We start from the raw sequence: 23831 nt of genomic DNA on the forward strand, positions 1-23831 counted from the left end.
AATTTGCCTTGATTCATGGACCTAACATTCCAGGTTCCTATGCAATATTGCTCTTTACAGCATTTTGGACCTTGCTTCTATCACCAGTCCCATCCACAACTGGCTGTTGTTTTTGCTTTGGCTCCATCCCTTCGTTCTTTCTGGAGTTATTTCTCTACTGATCTCCAGTAGCATATTGGGCACCTACTGACCTGGGGATTTCATCTTTCCGTGTCCTATCTTTTTGCCTTTTCATACTGTTCATGGGGTTCTCAAGGCAAGAATACTGAAGTGGTTTGCCATTCCCTTCTCCAGTGGACCACATTTTGTCAGACCTCTCCACCATGACCCATCCATCTTGGGTGGCCCCACACGGCATGGCTTAGTTTCATTGAGTTAAACAAGGCTGTGGTCCATGTGATCAGATTGGTTAGTTGTCTGTGATTGTGGTTTCAGTCTGTCTGCCCTCTGATGCCCTCTCTCAGCGCCTACCATCTCACTTGGGTTTCTCTTACCTTGGACGTGGATTCTCTCTTCATGGCTGCTCCAGCAAAGCGCAGCCGCTGCTCCTTACCTTGGACATGCAGTATCTCCTCTCAGCCACCGCCCCTGACCTTGGACGTGGGGTAGCTCCTCTTGGCTGCTCCTGTGCTGGTGCAGCCACCACTCCTGTGCACAATGGAATATTACTCAGCCATAAAAAAAATGAAATAATGCCATTTGCAGGAACATGGATGCAGAAACATGCATGTAGAAATTATCATACTAAGTGGAGTAAGTCAGAAAGATAAAGATAAATACCATATGATATCACTTATATGTGGAATCTAAAGTATGACACAAATGAACCTATCTATGAAACAGAAACAGAATCATGGACGTAGACAACAGACTGGTGGTTGCCAAAGGGAGAGGGTAGAAGGATGCATTGGGAGTTTGGGACTAACAAATGCAAACTTCTAATTCATATAGAATGGGTATCCATATAGACTGGATAAATGACAAGGTCCTATTGTATAGCACAGAGAACTACATTCAGTACCTTGTGATAAACCATATTGGAAAAGAATATGTAAAAGAGAATATGTATATGCACACATATATATGTTGGTATGTATGTGTAGCAGAATCATTTTGTAGTACAACAGCAATTAACACAACATTGTAAATCAACTATACTTCAATTAAAATTTTTTTTAATTTTTAAAAAAGACAGAAAAAAATAAAGCAGTAATGTTCTATTTTCAAGAGTGCTGCTGTAATTTAAACACTAAAACTTGATTTCCACAGAACCTATCCTTCACTGGAAACTTGGGACTATGATGAATAAAAGAACAATCCAGCGATTATATCCACATGTGGTAGATCTCAAAACGACAAAGTGTCCCTGTGCCAATGATGTGGCATTACTTGGCTTCGTTATGAACACAACATTTAATGGTGAGTTTGTGACTTCATTCAGAATTGGGGATGGCATTTTGTATTATATGACAGTTATGTTTAATTGGCAGTACAAGTTAAACATGAAGGCATAATGGAGTGAAAAAGTTTCCTAAAAATACCTAAGGACTTTGTCATTTTCCCTTGTCTGCTTGCTAGTGTGATATACTTTTTATTTGTGACATTTTGCCATGTTACTACTAACTTTAATGTCTCTCCAAATTTCCTTGATACTCTGGTGATTTATGTTTGGAAATACCCACTGCTTCTGTACAGCAGAGGATAAAAAGGTTTATCAGAAAGTGAAATCACTCAGTCCTGTCTGACTCTTTGTGCCTACCAGGATCCTCCATCCATGGAATTTTCCAGGCAAGAATACTGGAGTGGGTTGCCATTTCCTTCTCCAGGGTATCTTCCCAACCCAGAGATCAAATCCGAGTCTCCCTCATTGCAGGCAGATGCTTTACCGTCTGAGCCACCAGGGAAGCCCCGCTTGATACTCTGTCCTCCATTAATATATTCTTTCTTCCCAGAGATAATTCATTGCAGTTCTAATCCCTCTTCTATTCCTGCCACACGTAAATAGGTTAAGTTGTTCTGAGGTATCACATTATTTTGCTATGTGTTTTTCTATTATTATTATAATTAATAGCATCCTACACATTTCAATTACTAATTGTCTTATTCTAGATTGTTTTTCTTAGGTCATTGATGACTTCAGTGACCCCAAATCTGATATTTCTAAAGGAAAAAAAATAAAAGAACTAAAAGATAGGAAACAAATTTTATTTCCCATAGATTATATGTGTATCTATATAAAAATCCAAAAGAATCAACAGACAAACTATCAGAACAAGTAGTATGGGAATGCTATGGAATTGACAAACAGCAGTATATAAAAACCACTCCACTAAAGACTGATTAAAGATTATAAATTTAAAACTCCTATTCAGAAAGTGATAAAACCTAATAGGGACCTAGAAATAAACCAAAAAAGACTTGCAAGGCTTGTGTAGAAATTATAAAATTCTAATGAAGGCTATAAAAAGAGACTAAAAAAGATTTTATGTAAAAATGTTAGTTCTCTTAAAATTTATCAATCAATTCAATACAAATCCAAGAAAAATTACAGCTGTATTTTTGTGTATATGGAAATTGATAAGCCAATTCCAAAATTCATGTGGGAGACTAAAGCAACATGACTAACAAACATGATTTTAAAGAATAAAACAGCACAATAGGTTGCCCTACCATGATAAAGTAATAGATTCAAGTAATATACACTGGTATAGGGATATATAGATAGCCTTGCCCCAAATTTCTTTGAATTCCAATGTCTTGCAGTCTTAATTATCCTAGCTCCAGCCTGCTTGTGCAAAATTAGTTCAGTGAGAAACTGTGTCTCATTTTCCTCTCTCTCAACCAGATGGAAACTCAACTCCTTTTCTAGCTTTGTTCCATGGATGCAAGGCCAGGGCCCCCTCCTCTTTTGTCTGTCCAAACCTGCCATACTTTTGTGAGACACAGGAGAGAAACCAGTCTCTGCATCCTGCCACACCCCTGAGAATCATAGGAGAGAAGGCATGTCTCAGTTCCTCAGGGTCTCACTCACTCGATCACTTCAACATCTCGAGAAAAGAAAGTTTTGGAAACCTGTTTTTAGATGAACCCACTTTTTCCCTCAGCTGGCCACTGGTATGCTGAAGCAGAAAATAAGTTCCCACAGTATCAGGCTGCCACTGACCATTCCTTTGTGAGGCTTTGGTTCATCTGCCCTCCCCACACCAATGATGCTTCATCCCAAATGGAGTCAATGGTGAGAACAGGAATCCAGGAGCCTCATATGGTCCATATGTTCCAGTCTGGACTTAAAACCCATCTTCTTCCTCTATGACTCTCCTAATACATCCGTCATGCCTCTCACCCCAGTTTTATGTCACTATAGAAATCTAAGCCTCCAGGTCACTTAACGATTATTCTATACCACATACTATTCTGAATTTCCTTTAATTTCACCCAAACAACATTCAGAAAACTAAGATCGTGGCATCTAGTCCCATCACTTCGTGGCAAATAGATGGGGTAACAATGGAAACAGTGACAGGCTTTATTCTGGGGGGCTCCAAAATCACTGCAGATGGTGACTGCAGCCATGAAATTAAAAAGACGTTATGATCAAACTAGACAGCATATTAAAAAGCAGAGACACTACTTTGTCAACAAAGGTCTGTCTAGTCAAAGCTATGGTTTTTCCAGTAGTCATGTATGGATGTGAGAGTTGGACCATAAAGACAGCTGAGCGCTGAAGAATTGATACTTTTGAACTATGGTGCTGGAGAAGACTCTTGAGAGTCCCTTGGACTGTCAGGAGATCCAACCAGTCAATCCTAAAGGAGATCAGTCCTGAATATTCATTGAAAGGACTGATGCTGAAGCTGAAGCTTCAATACTTTGGCCACCTGATGTGAAGAACTGACTCATTAGAAAAGTCCCTGATGCTGGGAAAGATTGAAGGCAGGAGGAGAAGGGGATGACAGAGGATGAGATGGTTGGATGGCATCACCGACTCAATGGACATGAGTTTAAGTAAACTCCAGGAGCTGGCGATAGACAGGGAGACCTGGCATGCTGCAGTCATTGGGGTTGCAAAGAGTTGGACACAACTGAGCGACTGAACTGAACTGAAACTTCTGTCCATCTCCATTCACCCAAATCCATTCATTGGAATATGTGATCTGTTATCAGTAAATTCCCCCATACTACTAATCTTTTCTCTGAATGGTCTCCTCAGTTGCTGTAAAGAATAATCTGGCCAATCCCAGTTATCATTCTTTTCCCTGTAGCCATCTCGTGTGGCACATGTTTGAGTCTCAAGGGTCATTGTTCTTATTCCTTAAGGGCTACTTCTTAATAATTAACTCCTGTCTTCTCCTTGAAAATGTTCAGTCCCTTTGAATTCAGATTTTACTCCCTCTAACTCTTCTTGACTGCCAGTCTATGACAACCTTCCCATCACTCACTTTCATTGATGAGTTTAGCATCTGGACCCCTGACTTTCTCTCCACCTTATTTTTGTTACCGTTTTTGGTGATTTCATCACCCATATGGACCAATGCTTTCAAGGCCTGTTCTTCCCCAGTGATCTTTCCCCCATCTTACTTCTGTGGCCATTTTCTTGACCTTGCTGTCTCTGATATTGTTATTGCCTCCAAAATCTCCACTATAATCATCTCATGCTCTGCCCACTACCTTCTATACTTTCAGCCTACCCTAGTATTCACAGTCTGACATTTCTTGGATTTCTTGGAGACATCAATATGTTTTCTCTGCCACTTTTTTTCACTACTCAACATCCTTACTTTTTCACCATAATTTTAATTGTCTCTCTTTATAAACACTTCTGTAACTTCTTTGCCCTTCTCTTTCTTCCTTGCCTGCATAATCCCAACTGTCATTAAAACCACCTCTACTCCATTGGCAGAGCAGAATATTACAAGACAAAAGTTGCACACCAGTCTGTCTTTAAATTTCCACCAGCTGGTCTCACCATAAATTCATGATTGCAAGTCTCAAGTGGGTACTCAGAATGACCCAGAAATCCCACCTCTCTTCCTTGGGATGTTTATTTTCCCATTCTGCAGAGTGACCTGGTCACACCTCTTCCCACTCCTCAAATGCTGTGCCTCATCTCCTTTCCCTCTCTGCTCTCAGCTGTGCCTTTATTACTTGACGTAGAAGGTCAAGACTGATCACAAGACATTCCATCATTGCTTCTGCACTCACCTGCCACCTTACCTGCCTTAGTACTTGCATGCTTTGCCTTCTTGCCTGTTGCATTGTGAGAAATGTCTCTGCTGTGCTGAAGGCTGCTCATCACCCCTTGTGTCCTGCATCCCATTCTCTCCAATCACCTGGAGAACCTTGCTCCTGCATCTGTCCTGCAGTTCTCACCTTTCTCTCATACATCATCATTCTGTCCCTCCTCACTGGATTAGATGCATCAGTATACAGACATACCCTAATATCCTCCATCTTAGCCAGAATCTTCATTTATGTCACTTTACCACAATCCCTCATCCCTCTGTTCCCCTTCAAATAAAACGATTGGAAGAATTTATTGTAGATGGCATTACATTTTCCACCTTCCTATTTTATCTTCATTTCCCTGCAAATCAGGTTGTTCCTACCATTGTTCTGAAACAATTCATTCTAAGGTCACCCATGATCTCCATGTTGCCAATTCCAACAGTCAATTCTTTATCCTCATTTTACTCTCCCTCCCAGCAGAATTTGACACAGTTAACTGCTTTACTTCTCAACAGAACACTTTATTCTTTTGGCTTCCTTACACCACCTATAGTTACATTTATCTTGCCTCATTGGTCAATCCTTAGTTTTCTAAACCAGCTCATTTGTTATGACCCCTAACATGTCAATGAAATAAGGCTTTGTCCTCAACTCTACCAGATCCTCTCCGAGAAATGTAATCTAGTCCTTTGATAATAATGCCACTGTCAGGCTGATGATCCCTGAATTTGTATTTCTGGTGCTGACCACTTCCTTGAGACCTAACTCCCACACTTAATTGTCTGTTTTCCACTTCCTGTTGATATCTAATGAGCATCTCTGATATAACAAAGCTAAGCCAAAACTCTTGATTCATCTCCCTTTAAAATCTGTTCCTCTCTAGTACTTTTCGTCCTAATGTATATCCAATTACTCAAATATAAAATTTAGCATAGACTCTTTTCTATTCTTACTCTGATGACATTCCAGGATGAGGCCACATCCAGTGTCTATCCTCAACACAACCACTTCTCTCCTCTGGTAAAATCTTAGGCCAAGATAACAATGGTTTTCCATGAGACTAATTCACAGCCTCTTAAGTGGTCTCCCTGTTTCTAACCCTAGTACAACCCACCATCCAAACAGTCACCACAATGATCTCAAGTGTAAAACAAATCACACTACTTTCTGGCTTCAAACATTCCAGTGGCTTCCCTTTGCCCATTAGAATACAATCCAAAATCATTGCAATGGTCTATATCAGCTTCTGTAACCCTGAGATACAATTATGGCCAGTTTGTCACAGAGAATAGCCTGTAACTTAATTTCAGTCTAAAATATCAACCAGAATAAGCTTTTATTTTACTACTTACCTCTCTATTAAATATTTCTAGACTTTGCCAGAGACTGGTCATGTGATATGCTTAGCTTTTGCCTTAGAAAAGCAAAGCCTGTCTTTAGCTTTCCTCTTTCTGGAAAAGTGGATAATGACAGCATTTTCTTCTATATCTTTCCCTACACAGAAAAGATCTAGGAGTTAAAACATACACTTCACAATCTGAGTGATCTTGCATTCATCTTTTAGAAACAAAGCATATGCATTAGATTATTAACTCTCTTCAGGCTCCCTCTACCACCCGCATAGTTATACGCGTGTTGACTAGACTTCATATTAATGTTCCACATTTAAAACACAAAAGACGCTGAACTTTCCTACTATGGCCAAGGAAAGGTAAGATCAAGGAACAAAGTGGTTTCGGTATTTGCAACATGTTCAGTCTCTTTTTAATAAGTTCTCAAAGTTTGAATGAAGTAAAGTGTTAGTTGCTCAGTCATGTCTGACTCTTTGCGACCCTGTGGCCTGCAGCCCACCCTGCTCCTCTGTCCATGGAATTCTCCAGGCAAGAATACTAGTGAAAGTGAAAGTCACTCAGTCGTGTCTGACTCTTTGCAACCCCATGGGCTGTATAGTCCATGGAATTCTCCAGGCCAGAATACTGGAGTGGGTAGCTTTTCCCTTTTCTCTAAGGGAAAGAATACTAGAGTAGGTAGCCATTCCCTTCCCAACCCAGTGATTGAACCGGGGTTTCCTGCATTACAGGCAGATTCTCTACCATCTGAGCCACAAATAGATTCTCTTATTAACAATTTACTCTATTTTAAAAATCACAATAAAGCAAATCACTTTCAAAAAATAAAGTAAATCAAACACAATTTCTTCCCTCTTGAGTTTTGCATTTTAATCTTTTTCTTTGGAATTTTTGTATTGTTCACTATAATTGTATTCTTGAAATAGGAACATATTTTTGCTTAGAAGGATATTGTCAGGAAGGAAAAGTTCTTCCTGTATCCTCATAGGTTATGCCTGGGGGCCTCCAAATTAACCAAGACATTAGCAGGAGAAAAGGCATGTACTTTTTATTAATATTTATAATCATGGGAGTTCCCAGAAGAGAAATGAAACTCAAAGAATAAACTTGGAGGCTTACATACCATCTTAACAAAGGAAAGGAGTCTAGACCTCAAGGGACAAGAAATTATGAAGTGATGAGGAAATTTGTGGGTGGACTAATGGAAGATAAGACTTAGTGAAGTCTGTTTATGCAGACTCATTTTGGAATCATCTCCCTGTCTCTGGTGAGATTGCTCTCTTCTCTTCCTGGTTTTATGGGCTTCCCTCATAGCTCAGTTGGTAAAGAATCTGCCTGCAATGCAGGAGACCCTGGTTCCATCCCTGGGTTGGGAAGATCCGCTGGAGAAGGGATAGGCTACCCACTCCAGGATTCTTGGGCTTCCCTGGTAGCTCAGCTGGTAAAGAATCCACCTGCAGTGTGGGAGACCTGGGTTCAATCCCTGTGTTGGGAAGATCCCCTGAAGAAGACTACTACCCACTCCAGTATTCTGGCTTGGAGAATTCCATGGACTGTATATTCCATGGGGTCATGAAGAGTCAGACACTACTGAGCAACTTTCACTTTCACTTCCTGCTACAGGCGAAGTGGTTAGAAAATGCCCTGCTTTTTAGCAGGAAAAGGGAGGCAGAGAACTCTTCCTGCATCTCTTGATTCTCAGCTGCTCTCCAGCTCAAAACCGTGATGCCAAAGTGGCATATTTTAGGGATGACATATTCTGATCTCCTTCAATATAAAACAAAATCCTTAATAATTTGATGGCAGCTAAACTCCTGTGGTATAACCCAAGTTACTTTATCTTGGGGAAGTGACACTCAAACTTCACTTTGGGGGGTTGGGGCAAGGGTGGAGCATAGGCTGGAAGGTGGGGCAGATGCAGGCTCTCCTTCCTAAAACCTAGCACCTCAGGAGTCAGTTACTCGCTTTGCAGTTATTTTACCTTAATTTCCCTTTTCTCTCATGGTAGGTGTTTACATAGGCCTCAGCTTTTCTGGATTTTGGGATTATGATGATACCCAATGGTACAACCTGACAGATATGATCTATTCCCAAGTTGGAGAAGGTAATTCCTCTAACAGTGACTTCATCTTCAACATTTTCCTTTGCATCAACATTTGATGAATATTTATTTATAAAATGTCTTTGCTTTGCTGAAAACATCACTTTTCCCTTATCTTTTAACCCATTATATGATTTCTTCCTTTAGAACACAAACAGCTCTCAGTGGTGGATATGGTTTTAACAAATCATTTTTTAGTTATCCTTACCTCTTTGGGTCTTTTTATAAGCGGAGATCTTCGTTATCCATCATCCTCTGTCTTAATGGTAGGTGAATTGCTCTGTAACTAGAAGTTAACCTTAAATATCTTATGTGATATAAAGTAGAAATATTGGATACTTGAGTTATGAGTGGTATATCTTAAAATTGAAATGTAAAAGCATAATATCATGACTTTTTCCTTTGCCTTATAGTATTGAATATATCATTTGGAAATGGTGCTAGTTTTGTTTCTATACAAATTTATGGGAAGTTTCACATACATACATGTAGAAAACATATGTGGTGTAATTTAAACTGCTATGTTTTATCATGCCTTCTGATTGCAAACAAAAATTTAAATTCCTTCTTTTCTTTCTTCTAGTTTTCAAGGGCAGACTTTTGCGGTTTCGAAAGGGTAAGAAACTTTCCATTTCCAAGGGTTTATTAGAAGATATGCATTTCCTTGGTGACCTAAGAGATGAAGTGCAAGACAAGAATTCATAATATAGATGATACCTGACACTGCAATATTATTTACAGTTTGAACTTAAAAATGTGTTTCCACTAACCATTAAGCAATGATCTCTTGTTCTGTTTCAAAGGAGGAAATGCACTCTTTGTTTTAGAGGCAGCCCTTACCCCTTCTTTATATGTTCTGTGCAGGATTGCTGTGGCTATTCAAAGTGTTCTGCACAAGAGCACCCAGTTGAAAAGATGGGCAGTCCAGTGATTCGGCAGTCCTGTGGTTAAGACTTCACCTTCCAATTCAGTGGACATGGGTTCAATCCACGGTTGGGGAGCTAAGATCCCACATGCCTCAGGGCCAAAAAAGCAAAATATAGAACAGAAACAGTATTGTGACAGATTTAATAAAGACTTTTTAAAAAATGGTCCACATCAAAAAAAAAAAAATCTTAAAAAAAAAAAACAAAAAAGTAAAGAAAAGATAGTGAGAGATGAAATCTGGCTTAACACTTGACTCCTCAGTCTGCCTGCTCCTGACCCTCATGTGAGTCTGTGTCTACCGAGAAAGGGGCACTCCTTCTAATATGATACAAGCAACCACATAAACTCTGATTTTGACTTTTCGGGGTGTGATTTTGTTCCATCAATTATCTCCCCTCTCTGTTGTGAGGTCAGGTTTTGAGATTCAACTAAGTCATTGCCTCCTTGCCATCAACATATAAGCACAACAAAATTATGAGTATTTGTAGCCTTTTGCCATGTCCCCTCCCGTATAGGCCTGAGGGCACAGATGTACATGGGCACACACATGCACATTCACTCACACCGACTAAAGGAAAGAGGCACTTACTTCTCAGGAAAGAAAAGGAACTGACTTCTTGCTTCACTGATTCCAAGAAACGTGAAGCTGAGAACTGGGAAGATCCGACAGGCAAAACTGATTTCCATTACAAAGAGCAAGGAGGAGAACTGTCAAGGACAGAATTCCAAACTGAGAAAAACTGTATCACTCAAGAGTGAGGGTGAAGAAAAGAAAGTTTCACAGATGAGGCATCAGGAGAGTTTATCGTCCAGAGATTCCCATGAAGAAGTGGGATGCCAGAAATAACGGTGGAACTAGAAATGTGAAACTTATCTGTGCTTTTCACCAGACCTGAGCCCACCCTTCTGTGTTTTTATAGCTGCATATATTCCATTGTGTGAACTTAACCAGAGTTTACTTAACCAGTCTCCTACGAGTGGATACTTGAGTCGTTTTTCTAATCTTTTGCTTTTATATTACAAACAGTGCTTCCATTAATAATTTGTATCCAGAAAGTTTGTACGTATCCAGCTATATCAGTACAATACATTCTTGGAACTTGGATGGACACATCAAGGAGTAAATGCTTGTACAATATTAAAAGACAATCACAGGTTGCCCTATTTTTACTATTTATAAGGATATTAAAATAAATCCTCTTGAGCTGAAATATTTCAGCAAAAACTCAGGGACTTCTGGTAATGATGAGAGAGAGGAGAATTACAAGTGTTCCAAAGATAGTGAGGTCAGGCGGCAGGGCAAAATGCAGGGGAAAGTGAACTTGTTCTTAAAGGTATAGGGATTTACCTTTAGGAAAGGCCTCTTCTATAATGATTGAAGAAAGTACAGTAAGAATGGGATGTGTGTGGCTATCCAGCCAAGAATTTGAAGGAGTTAATACTTAGTGACTTATTCATGCCCTTATTCATCCATTCAACAGAAGTTTGTTGAGCCAGGCTTGTTTAGACAAAGACATACAAGATAAAGTCCTGACTCTCCTGTAGTTGTCCATTCTCCTGAAGCAGCTAGACCATGAACAAGTACACAAACATATGCAGACTGTGGAGAGTAAAAAGGGCTTATTCAAATTAAAGCAGGAAAGAGAAACAGAGAGTGAAGAGAAGATAATATTGTATTCTAAGCCAGGTGATTATAGCAGGCCTCTCCAAGGAGGTGAAATTGAAGCAGAAATTCAAATGATTTGAAGGAATGATTTTGCCAAAATATGTCTAGACAGTGGTGCAAAGGCCCTCAATTGGGAACTTGACATGAGGCAAAATCTGCCAAAATCTGGTTAGTGGAAATAGCAGGCCTCTGGCGTCACTTTTTCAAGGCTAAAATCCAAGCTCTTGAGAGACTTACAGAGTCCTTCATAGTCATAGCCTCTCGTGCCTTCCTCAGCCTTGTTGTGCCTGCTCCTCCCCCCAAGCAGCCCTTTCCAGGCACAGCAAACATGCCCTGAAATGAGCCATCATTTCTTACACTTTGAATCAGTTGGACAAGACATTTCATCTCCTTAGGGTGCATTCCCTCCCCTTCCCTTTCATTTCACTTAGAGCAAGGATCCCCAACCTTTTTGGCACCAGGGACCGGTTTCACGGAAGACAATTTTTCCACAGACCAGAGTGAGGGAGGATGGTTTTGGAATGATTCAAGCATGTTACATTTATTGTGCAATTTATTTCTATTATTATTACATTAACTCCACCACAGATCATCAAGCATTAGATCCTGGAGTTTAGGGACCCATGACTCAGAGAGTTCCTACCGCTTCTTCAATAACCCCTCTGTGACTACCGAGGGTGCCTTTCCTGTACAGTCTCAATGCTATCACCACTAATGGCTATCATTTGTCACCCTATTTTGTCTGTTGAGCCCTCTGACTTGCCTCACCAGATTTTAGGTTTCATGTCAAGAACTACCTTATTTACTGGCGTATGCTAATAAGTTACCACCCTGTCTTGCACATAGGTCAATTCAAATAAATATTTGCAGAATCCATGAGTGAATAAATGAAGACAGACAGGAGTCCAGTCTTGTAGGAAGTTAGTAGCCATGCAGCATGGAACTTTGGACAGTCATATACCTTTCTGGCCTCAATTTCTTCATCTTAAAATGTTCATAACATTATCTACCCCTTAGAGTTGAAGTGATTAAATAACATTATATTAAAACTTGGCCTGGTTCATGAATCAAAGTAGAAACTTAAACAAACAAACAAAAACTATATTTTCTCTCCAAACAGATAGTCAGAACATTTTGAAAGCAAATGACAGAAACCAACTAAATCTGATTTTAGCAAAGGAGATGCAGTTGTTGGCTCATGTGAGCAGGGAATTCAAGGAATGAAGATTCTGGCTTTCAGACATGACTGGATTTTGTGCCTAACAAGTGTCCATCAAACTCTTGTCTTCTCAGCATTTGAGTCTGCTTTCCTCTACATTAACCTCATTCTCAGTGGATTTGTTCCAATTGTCAGTAAGAACGGCCACCAAGTTTCCGTGCAAGCAATTTAGCAATCCCCGCAGGAATCAAATATCTCTTTCTGGTAGTTCCAAGTCTCAGGGCCGACTCATTAACCTGACTTGGATCATGTGTTCATTCCTGACCCATCTTTGTGACTCTAAATCAGGCCTGAGGCATGAGCTCATCCTTGGAATAAAGTCAGCCTGTTCAGATTAAATTATCCCCAAGAATATTCACTGAAGTATTATCAGTTTTATTCCAGGTAGGGGGAAAAAAAGAAATCTAAAAAGCAAGAGAAAAAAAAAAGGAATCTCAGGACCCGGTAGAGATTCTATATTAATTGCCCATATATAGTCATGATAATTACAATATTCTAAAACATTAAAGATTTATATGAGAACTCAACAGGTTCATTTGATATAATGCCTTAGATTGAAATTCAAATAAATTATTGTGTATTCCATTTTAAAAGGCTTTTTTGTTTGTTTAGCAGTTTTATTAAGATATAATTCACATAGCATAATATTTACCCACTTATAGTGTACAATTCAATGACCTTTAGTATATTCACAGTTGTGCAACCATCACCACAGTCTATTCTAAAATATTTTAAAGGCTTTTATTGTACAGATTATGCAGATTTTATTATTGGTCTTTAAAAATGTAAGAAGGTCTTCCTTTTGTCTCAACAATAATTTGAGAGTCAGAGTCTTCCTATGTTAAGTGAAAAGAATTACAGAATCTAAATGATGAGAGTTACATTTCATTCTGTGGACAAAACTGAGGACATAAGCCCAGGACACAGCCTCTCAGATTGCTCTGAGAGACTGCTCCCAAGAGGAAAGGGGAACCAGGACATATAAGGAGTTTTTGCAGCAAAGACCAGGTAGTTGGAACATCAAAAGTTTTCTTTAAAGAAAACCAGATATCTCAAGGAATTTAGTGCTTTTCTATGTATGGGAAGATGCAAGAGTCTGGGGTCCCTGAAATCATTCCTTTGATGTGCACCTCAGCTTTTTGGGACCAGTACCCTGTGCTTTCTCACCCTGAGTCTCCTCAGGGTGCATCTTTGGGGGCTGGCTGCAGTGACTGAGGGCCTGGCAGCAGGCAGGCAGCCCATCTGTCTCCATCCTGAGTTCACTCGGGGTTCACAGTCGTGGTTGTAGTGGTTGTAGTGGCTTGATGGCTGCAAATCCTTTGTTTACTGCAGGCAGGCAACATTTTTTCATAGATACCTATAAGAAAACCATCTCAAATTCTTGCATATAACTCATATCTAACATGTATAATCTTACCTTCTTGGAAGTTTCTCTCTTATGACCAATTTTTCAAAACCTGTATTTTTTTCTTATTGCTTTGTGCTGCTGTCAGGCTTCTGGGAAGACTCCTTAAACCAAGCTGCAGCTGAAGGAGAATAAAAGAAAGCATATGGCCTGTTTTAACTGTACTGAAAGATCAACATCTCCTGGGAGCCTCAGATAGACAATTCATAGATAGCAGCATCTTCATTAACATATGCTAATCAAGCAAAATTTTTTATTCCTTTTTTGTGTGTTGTTCAAAAAGCATATTCTTGTTTCCTGCCCTCTTTCTATGACCTTTTATTTGTTGGCATACAGTTTTTCTCTTTTTATTTGCCTCACATTTCTGAACTATCTAACTTTTAAATTTTCTGTTTTTCTATCTTACATGTTAAGTCTATGTATTGTCTAAATGATACTTTTGTTTATTTATGTAGGTTGACTACATCAAAGGAAAACTGTGGTATAATGAAAGATGTTTTGCTAACAGAGAACACTTTGAAGGTGAATTTTAATAAGCTTTTCTCAATGTAAATAGCACATATAGATTAGATAAAATGAAATAAAAATAGAATTAAACATAAAGATAAATTTGTTTTGTATAAGTTAAGAGCCTAAAACTGGGCGGGGGGGGGGATTAATTTAAATATAAGGCAATAAGCATGCCCTGATGTAAATGCAAGAAAATTGTATTTGAGTATACTTAAGGATACATTTAAAAATATAGATGCTACTTATAATTTCTGTACCTTTATATTTTATAGTTGATTATGTTACTATCACCTTTGACAGAAACAGGACCTTAAGTGAGGTATGATATTCAATATTTTAAAAAGTAAGAAATCTTGCTGTGCATAATTTCATAGGTTGTTATTAATCTGAAGAATGGCAATTCTACAGGCTGAAAAGCTTAACAATCACTCTTTGCTCCCAGTGGTGCTTCTACTTGGGTTTAATGGTAATTATCTAACTGGAAAAGGAAAGGGCAATCCACTCCAGTATTCTTGCCTGGAGAATCCCATGGACGGAGGAGCCTGGTGGGCTACAGTCCATGGGGTCACTAAGAGTGGGACATGACTAAGTGCCTTCACTTTCACTTTTCACTTTCCTGCATTGGAGAAGGAAATGGCAACCCACTCCAGTATTCTTGCCTGGAGAATCCCAGGGACAGAGGACCCTGCTGGGCTGCTGTCTATGGGGTCACACAGAGTCGGACATGACTGAAGCGACTTAGCAGCAGCAGCAATTATCTAACAGTTCATGCCAGAAAGGGATGTTTGGCCATGTTTTCTGGACTCTCTTCCCCCAGAAGATAACAACACAATGGTCCATTGGTTTATTTGCCTATAGGAGCTAATGAGGACTTTTAGAGTTCAATAATGGCATTAACTTTTCCTTTCTCTTTTTGTAGGCAAACTCTTGTTTTTACAGTAAAGAACCATTTCTTGAATGGTTACCTTGCTTACCCCCTGTTCCAAAAGGAACCAAAACTATTCTTTCAACTGTGATAACAGTTCTTGTTGACCAAGAGCAAAGTTCTGCAGTCTACCTCTTCCATAACCAGGTAGGCCTTAAAGCCCAGAGGGGATTGCTCTTGACCCCACAGTAATGAAAATGTACCTGACCAAAACTTATTTCTAAGTTCTTGTTTTCTTTGGCAGTGTAAGTTGATAAAAATTGGCTACAGTGAAATTATTTATGATAATTAATATACTTTGATACCTTATGGGCTTCCCTGATAGCTCAGTTGGTAAAGAATCTGCCTGCAATGTGGGAGACCCCAGTTTGATTCCTGGGTCGGGAAGATCCACTGGAGAAGGGATAGGCTACCCACTCCAGTATTCTTAGACTTCCCTTGTGGCCTAGCTGGTAAAGAATTCGCCTGGAATGCAGGAGACCTGGGTTTGATCCCTGGGTTGGGAAAATCCCCTGGAGAAGGAAAAGGTTACCTACTCCAGTATTCTGGCGTAGAGAATTCCAGGGATGTCCATGGGGTCACAAAGTGTTGAACACAACTGAGTGACTTTCACTTTCACTTGATACCTTATAGATGTCTTGTCTCTGATTATCATTCAGTTTGATGAAAATACAAAATTCAATGCTGTTTGTATAATGATTCTGCTTTGCTTATTCTTCAGGGGAGTATAAACTGTATTTGGTCTGTATCTATTTAAGTTTCCATAAAATGGTTAGTTTAAATGAAGAAAAAGTGGAACAAGCCCTACCCACATGATTTTAGGGGATAAAAATTTTTCCTCTACCCTTGACTCTTTGCAACCCTGTGGACTGTAGCCTACCAGGCTCCTCCATCCATGGGATTTTCCAGGCAAGAATACTAGAGTGGGTTGCCATTTCCTTCTCCAGGGGATCTTCCCGACCCAGGGATCGAACCCAGGTCTCCTGCATGGCAGGCAGACGCTTTAACCTCTGAGTCACCAGGGAAGTCCACCCTCTAATTAGGGCCCTGCAAATTAAACTGATAAAAGACAGATTAATAAAAGAAAAGAATATAATTATTTATGCATGCAATGTACACACAATCACAGAAAACTAATCAAACTGATCACATGGACCACAGCCTTGTCTAACTCAGTGAAACTATGAGCCATGCTGTGTAGGGCCACACAAGACGGATGAGTCATGGTGGAGAGTTCTGACAAAATGTGGTCCACTGGAGAAGGAAATGGCAAGCCACTTCAGCATTCTTTCCTTGAGAACCCCATGAACAGTATGAAAAGGCAAAAAGATATGACACTGAAAAATGAACTTCCCAGGTCAGTAGGTGCCCAATATGCTACTGAAAAAGAGTGGAGAAATAACTCCAGAAAGAATGAAGAGAGAAAGCCAAAGTGAAAACAACACCCAATTGTAGATGAAACTGGTGAAAGTCTGATGCTGAAGAACTATACAAAAAAAATCTTCTGACCCAGACAACCATGATGGCGTGATCACTCACCTAGAGCCAGGCATCTTGGAATGTGAAGTCAAGTGGACCTTAGGAAGCATCACTACCAACAAAGCTACTGGAGGTGATGGAATTCCAGTTGAGCTATTTCAAATCTAAAAGATGATGCTGTGAAAGTGCTGCACCCAATATGCTGGCAAATTTTGAAAACTCAGCAGTGGCCACAGGACTGGAAAAGGTCAGTTTTCATTCCAATCCCAAAGACAGGCAATGCCAAAGATTTTTCAAACTACCACACAATTGCACTCATCTCACAAGCTAGCAAGGTAATCTTCAAAATTCTCCAAGCCAGGCTTCAACAGTACATGAACCGTGAACTTCCAGATGTTCAAGGTGGATTTAGAAAAGGCAGAAGAACCAGAGATCAAATCACCAACATCCACTGAATCATCAAAAAAGCAAGAGAGTTCCAGAAAAACATCTACTTTATTGACTACACCAAAGCCTTTGACTGTGTGGATCACAACCATCTGTAGAAAATTCTTCAAGAGATGGGACTACCAGATCACCTTACCTGCCTCCAGAGAAATCCTTATGCAGATCAAGAAGCAACATTAGAACAGGACATGGAACAACAGACTGGTTCCAAATTGGGAAAGGAGTATGTCAAGGCTGTATATTGTCACCCTGCTTATTTAACTTATATGCAGAGTACATCACGTGAAATGCTCTGCTGGATGAAGCACAAGTTGGGATCAAGACTGCCAGGAGAAATATCAATAACCTCAGATATGCAGATGACACCACCCTTATGGCAGAAAGCAAAGAAGAACTAAAGAGTCTATTGATGAAAGTGAAAGAGGACAGTGAAAAAGTTGGCTTAAAACTCAACTTTCAAAAAATGAAGATCATGGCATCCAGTCCCATCACTTTATGGCAAATAGATGAGGAAATAATGGAAACAGTGACAGACTTTATTTTGGGGGGCTCCAAAATCACTGCAGATGGTGACTGCAGCCATGAAATTAAGATACTTGCTCCTTGGAAGAAAAGCTATGACCAACTTAGCATATTAAAAAGCAGAGACATTACTTTGCTGACAGAGGTCCGTCTAATCAAAGCTATGGTTTTTCCAGTAGTCATGTATTGGATGTGAGAGTTGGACTATAAAGAAACCTGAGCACCAAAGAATCAATGCTTTTGAACTGTGGTGTTGGAGAAGACTCTTGAGAGTCCCTTGGACTGCAAGGAGATCAAACCAGTCAATCCTAAAGGAAATCAAGACTGAAAATTCACTGGAAGGATTGAAGCTGAAACTACGATACTTTGGCCACCTGATGCGAAGAACTGACTCCTTGGACAAAACCGTGATGCTGGGAAAGATTGAAGGCAAGAGGAGAAAGGGACCCCAGAGGATGAGATGGTTGGATGGCATCATCGACTCAATGGACATGAGTTTGAGCAAGTTCTGGGAGTTGGTGATGGACAGGGTAGCCGGGCATGCTGCAATCCATGGGGGTTGCAAAGAGTCAGACACAATTGACTGTGAACTGAATGCACACACATGTGGGTGAAAGTCAGTGATGAATAACTCAAAAGGTAGTTAAATTTTGGAGGTTATATACCATCTTAATAGTTTAAGGAATTGAGTGAGAAAGATACTTAAAAGAAAGCAAGTGAAAAGATAATGGGTTTACAGGGGAACAAATAGGAGTTAAGAAAGTCCGTGATAATATTTGTTTGAACAAATTTGAGTGATTTTTCTGTCTCTTGTGGGCCTTAAAGCTCCCCTGAAGAAGGGATCTGTGGTAGGTTTTGTTCACATGCTGCATTCTGGGAGTAGATATCCTCTGAAGAAGGATTAATGGCAGCCTTATATCCCAGAAGGACTTGCCTCGTGGCTCAGATGGTAAAGCATCTGCCTACAATTCAGGAGACCTGGGTTCAATCCCTGGGTCAGGAAGATCTCCTGGAGAAGGAAATGGCAACCCACTCCGGTACTCTTGCCTGGAAAATCCCATGGACAGAGGAGCCTGGTAGGCTACAGTCCATGGGGTCACAAAGAGTCAGACATGACTGAGTGACTTCACTTTTCACTTATATCCTAGATGTTGCTGCTTTTAGTCAGATAAGGGAAGAAATTTTTTTCCTGCATTTTTTGAATCTAAAATATCAGTATAAAATAAACTTTATACCAAAGTGTCATACCTTGGGGTTCATATTCTGATCCCCATCAGAATCATGATCTGACAGAACTGTAATGTGGCCTAGGTGTCCATATTTTAAAAAGTAATTTGACATTATGATTCTGGTGAATGGGCATTGGAGTCTGTCAAGTTCAGTAATGATTCTATAATAACCACCCCCCCTTTGACATTTATTATAGAACCTTGGACAAATAATTTAATCCTCTTTACTTCATGTTCAATATCTACAAGATGGACCTATACAGTAGGGGGAGGCAGAGTAAAGAGATACCAATAGTTGCTAATCCTTTCAATTCTATGCTGTTAAAGGTTTTATCCCTATCTTAATCAAAATCCAAGTAACAAGAAGCTCTAAAAATTGTAACATATACTTAGTACTGTTGGTGGAAAGAAATCTTACAATTTGCTCCTTCTTTGTTTATCTGTTTCTAGAAAAATACCATTGTCTCTGTGAGGATCCTAAAACACAACAAACCAGACTTAATACAAAGATTTCCATTTTTCTCTTTTCCTTCATCATTCTCTTCTCCTGTTGGAATGATATTCCACCCACGAAGCCATTTTCTGTATGCTTACGGTAATCAGGTATGTATAGATTAAACTACACTCTAGTATAGATGTAAATTCTTCACTTACTCCATGCTGAGTGGTTATACATTAAGAATGGAGTTGTCTGATGGTCAGGGAGGTAGAAAGCCTAGTGAGAGAATGAGAGGAAAGGAATTAGTGACAGTGAATACAAACAAATCTTTTGCAAAGTTTTGCTGAAAAGTGGAACAGGGAAATGTGACAGTATTTGAAAAAGGGAAGGTCAAAAGAGTTTTTTTTTAAGATAGAAGGAATTATGATGTGTGCTTCCAGGAATTATTTGGTAGAGAGGGAAAAATTAATGATGCAGGAAAGAGAGCAAACTGCTGGAGAGACATTTCTGAAGAGGTGAGAGGAGATAATCTATATGAACTAGTAAAGAGATTGATCTTAGCACAGACAATAGTAAGTGGAGGGAGGGAGGGTTTTGGGGTTCAAAAGCAGATAGGTGGGGAGCTATGGTAATGGAGGATGTGGGAATTTATCTTCTATTTTCTCACAAAAAAAAATCAAAATTATTTATGAGTGATGATGGAGGAGAAATGTAGGGAGGAGGGGGTTTGAGGAAAGAGACAACAGAATTAAATAGTTGCCTAGGAGGATGGGCAACCTAATTTTACACCTTAAGGAACTAAAGAAAGAAGAGCCACAAACTAAAAGCTAACAAACAGAAGGATATAATAAAGAACAGAGGAAAGATAAATGTAATAGGGAATAGAAAAAAAGCAGTTAAACTAAGACCTGGTTTATTGACAAAACTTAACTAGATAAACTAAGAAAAAGAAGATTCATCTAAAAATTGAAAGAGGGGATGTTGTGATTGATGCCGCAGAAACAAGGAGGATGTGAGAATATTGTGAATAGTTGTATGCTAACAAACTGGATAACCCAGAACAAATGGATAAATTCCCAGAAACCTACAGCCTACTAATTCTTAAATCATGAAGAAATAGGAAATCTGAGCAGACCAATAACTAGGAAATTGAATCGGTAATCAAACCTCCCAACAAAGAAAAGTCCAAGGCCATATGGCTTCATTGGTGCATTGGTCCAAATGTTTAAAGAAGAATTAACACTAAACCTCTTCAAACTCTTACCAAAGGGAAGAAAAAAATGAAGAGGAATGAATATTTCCAAGGTCATTCTTTGAAACCACCATTAACCTATCAAAGCCAGACAAGAATACTACAAGAGAACTATAAATCAAATCCCTAGACAACATTGATACAAAAATTCTCAACAAAATACTAGGAAACTGAATTTGGCAATGGGATTAAAAAGATTATACATACTACGACCAAGTGGGATTTGTTCCTGTAACACAGAGATGGTTCAACATATGAAAATTGAACAATGTAATACACCACATTAACAGAACGAAGGGGGAAAACAATCACAACATAATCTCAGTTGATGCAAAAGAGCATTTGATAAAATTCAACATACTTTCATGATAAAAACATGTAGTAGACTAGAAATAAAAGAAAACTACCTAAACATGGTGAAAACCATATACGAGAAACACACAATGAACGTTATACTCAACAGTGAAAGACTTATAGCTTTTCCTCTAAGATAAGGAATAAGGCACGGAAGCACACTCGCACCACTTCTATTCAATACAGTACTGGAAGTTCTGACCAGAGCTACTAGACAAGAAAAAGAAATTTTAAAGTATCTGCATATAAAAGGAAGAAGCAAAATTATCTGTGTTCACAGGTGATATGATCCTATATGTAGAAAACTCTGAAGATACTGCAAAAAACAAACAAACAAAAACCTTTTAGAATAGAGGAATTCAGCACAAAAGTCTCATCTTAATATGGGTAAGCACTCTCCTCTATATAGCAATTCATCCAACCCTTCATCCTTTTATGGACAAGGAGGACCCAGTTGAGAGATGATGAAATAACTTTGTTCTTTTATGCCTCTTTTATAAAACTGAAGATTGCCACATGCACTGTTGCACAAACTCTAGGAAGGGAATAGAGGGTTGACCAAGTAGGTAAGGAGTCATTACACTTGTAATGTGTGTGTGTGAGGGGGGATGAATGCATGATGGATGTGGGAGTATGGTTATGCTGAATGACTTTTCTTATGTAGGAAGATTAGGTAATTGCTGGCTGTTACATAATAGCTGTTCAGTGAGGTATTGTCTTTCTATTCCCTTAGGTATGGCTTTCAATTGATGGAGGCAACACCTTTGATTTAATAGCTGACTTTCATGATGATATCATAAAGAATACTTACCATAGTTTTTATACTTCAGATATTACTCTTGTTTCCCAAAGTGGAAAGGTTTACTTGACAAAAGCAGGTGAGGAATTCACTTTTATTGGTATAAGCACTACCTGTGAGCCAAGGGTTAGAAGATGTATTTTTAAATCTGCCATATTAATGAACTAATCCTAAGGTCTCAGACATATTAGGGGTTTTAGATGGACTTTTTAAAATGTTTTACAGTAATAAAAAATAAACGTAACAAAATTTAACATCTTAACCACTCTAAGTATATAGTTCAGTGTTATTGGATACGTGCTCAGTCACTTCACTTGTGCCCAATTCTTTGCAACCCTATGGACTTACCCCGCCAGGCTCCTCTGTCCATGGGATTCTCCAGGCAAGAATACTGGAGTGGGTTACAATGCCCTCCTCTAGGGGATCTTCCCGACCCAGGGATCGAACCTGCATCTCTTACATCTCTTGCATTGGCAGGCGGGTTCTTTACCACGAGCACCACCTGGGAAGCCCTCAGTGGTATTAAATACATGCAAATATTCTGCAACCATCACCAACATCCATCTCATTAACTCTCTTCATCTTAAAACTTTATACCTTTTAAAAATAAATCCCCACACCCCTCTTCCCCACAGCTTCTCACGACTACCATTCTATTTTCTGTTTCTATGATTTTGATTACTCTGGTGCCTCATATAAGCGGAATCATACAATATTTGTCCTTTTGTGACTAGATTATTTCACTTAGCATAATGGCCTTAAGATTCATACATATAATAGCTTGTATCAAGGTTTTCTTCATGATTAAGACTGAATAATAATTGTACCGTATAGATGACATTTAGCTTGTCCATTCATCCATCAGTGGACACTTTGGTTGCTTCCATGTTTATCTATTGCTAATAGTGTTGCTACGAACACAGGTATACAGATACATATTTAAGACTTGCTTTTATCTCTTTTGGGTATATACTCAGAAGTGGCATTGCTGAATCATATGATAATTCTACTTTTAATTTTTTGAGAATCTGCAATACTATTTTACACAGCACTGTACTATTTTACATTCTGACTTCCAGTGTAAAATGGTTCCTGTTTCTCCACAACATTGCCAACACTTGTTATTTTCTGGTCTTTTGATAGCAATAATCCTGCTGGATGTGAAGAGGTTGTTATTATTGTTGATCAATCACTAGTCAGGTCAACTATTGTGACCACATGGACTGTAGCACGCCAGGTTTCCAGTCCATCACCAACTCCTGGACCTTGCTAAAACTCATGTCCACTGAGTCAGTGATGCCATCCAACCATCTCATCCTCTGTTGCCCCCTTCTCCTCCTGCCTTCAATCTTTCCCAGCATCAGGGTCTTTTCCAATGAGTCGGTTCATCACATCAGGTGGCCAAAGTATGGGAGCTTCAGCTTTAGCATCAGTCCTTCCAATGAACACTCAGGACTGATTTCCTTTAGGATTGAGTGGGTTAATTTCCTTGCTGTCCAAGGGACTCTCAAGAGTCTTCTCCAACACCACAGTTCAAAAGCATCAGTTCTTTGGCGCTCAACTTTCTTTATGGTCCAACTCTCACATCTGTACATGACTACTGAAAAAACCATAGCTTTGACTAGATGGACCTTTGTTGGCAAAGCAATGTCTCTGCTTTTTAGTATGCTGTCTAGGTTGGTCATAGCTTTTCTTCCAAGGAGCAAGTATCTTTTAATTTCATGGCTGTAGTATCATCTGCAGTGATTTTGGAGCCCCCCAAAACAAAGTCTGTCACTGTTTCCGTTGTTTCCCCATCTATTTGCCATAAAGTGATGGGACCGGATACCATGATCTTAGTTTTCTGAGTGTTGAGTTTTAAGCCAGCTCTTCCACTCTCCTCTTTTACTTTCATCAAGAGGCTCTTTAGTTCTTCTTCACTTTCTGCCATAAGGGTGGTATCATCTGCATAACTGAAGTTATTAATATTTCTTCCCAGGATC

General features: G+C 39.3%; 2 protein-coding genes across 2 annotated transcripts in view; one reads left to right on the forward strand and one right to left on the reverse strand.

The window, feature by feature from the left end:
* The window catches only part of CATSPERB (cation channel sperm associated auxiliary subunit beta), a 113451-nt gene that overhangs the window by 33879 nt on the left and 55741 nt on the right, over positions 1-23831 (forward strand). Inside the window, exons 6-14 of the mRNA XM_043489554.1 lie at positions 1270-1419; positions 8584-8679; positions 8824-8942; positions 9260-9292; positions 14349-14415; positions 14676-14722; positions 15323-15487; positions 19456-19608; positions 21784-21928. Of these exons, the coding sequence (XP_043345489.1) occupies positions 1270-1419; positions 8584-8679; positions 8824-8942; positions 9260-9292; positions 14349-14415; positions 14676-14722; positions 15323-15487; positions 19456-19608; positions 21784-21928 (975 nt within the window). The remainder of the gene's footprint in view (positions 1-1269; positions 1420-8583; positions 8680-8823; positions 8943-9259; positions 9293-14348; positions 14416-14675; positions 14723-15322; positions 15488-19455; positions 19609-21783; positions 21929-23831) is intronic.
* The window catches only part of LOC122454884, a 156046-nt gene continuing 146138 nt past the window's right edge, over positions 13924-23831 (reverse strand). The window contains exon 2 of the mRNA XM_043489567.1: positions 13924-14014. The gene's annotated coding sequence lies outside the window, so the exon portion shown is untranslated. The remainder of the gene's footprint in view (positions 14015-23831) is intronic.

The sequence above is a fragment of the Cervus canadensis genome, chromosome 17 (genome assembly GCF_019320065.1).
Source record: "Cervus canadensis isolate Bull #8, Minnesota chromosome 17, ASM1932006v1, whole genome shotgun sequence".
Lineage (NCBI taxonomy): Eukaryota > Metazoa > Chordata > Mammalia > Artiodactyla > Cervidae > Cervus > Cervus canadensis.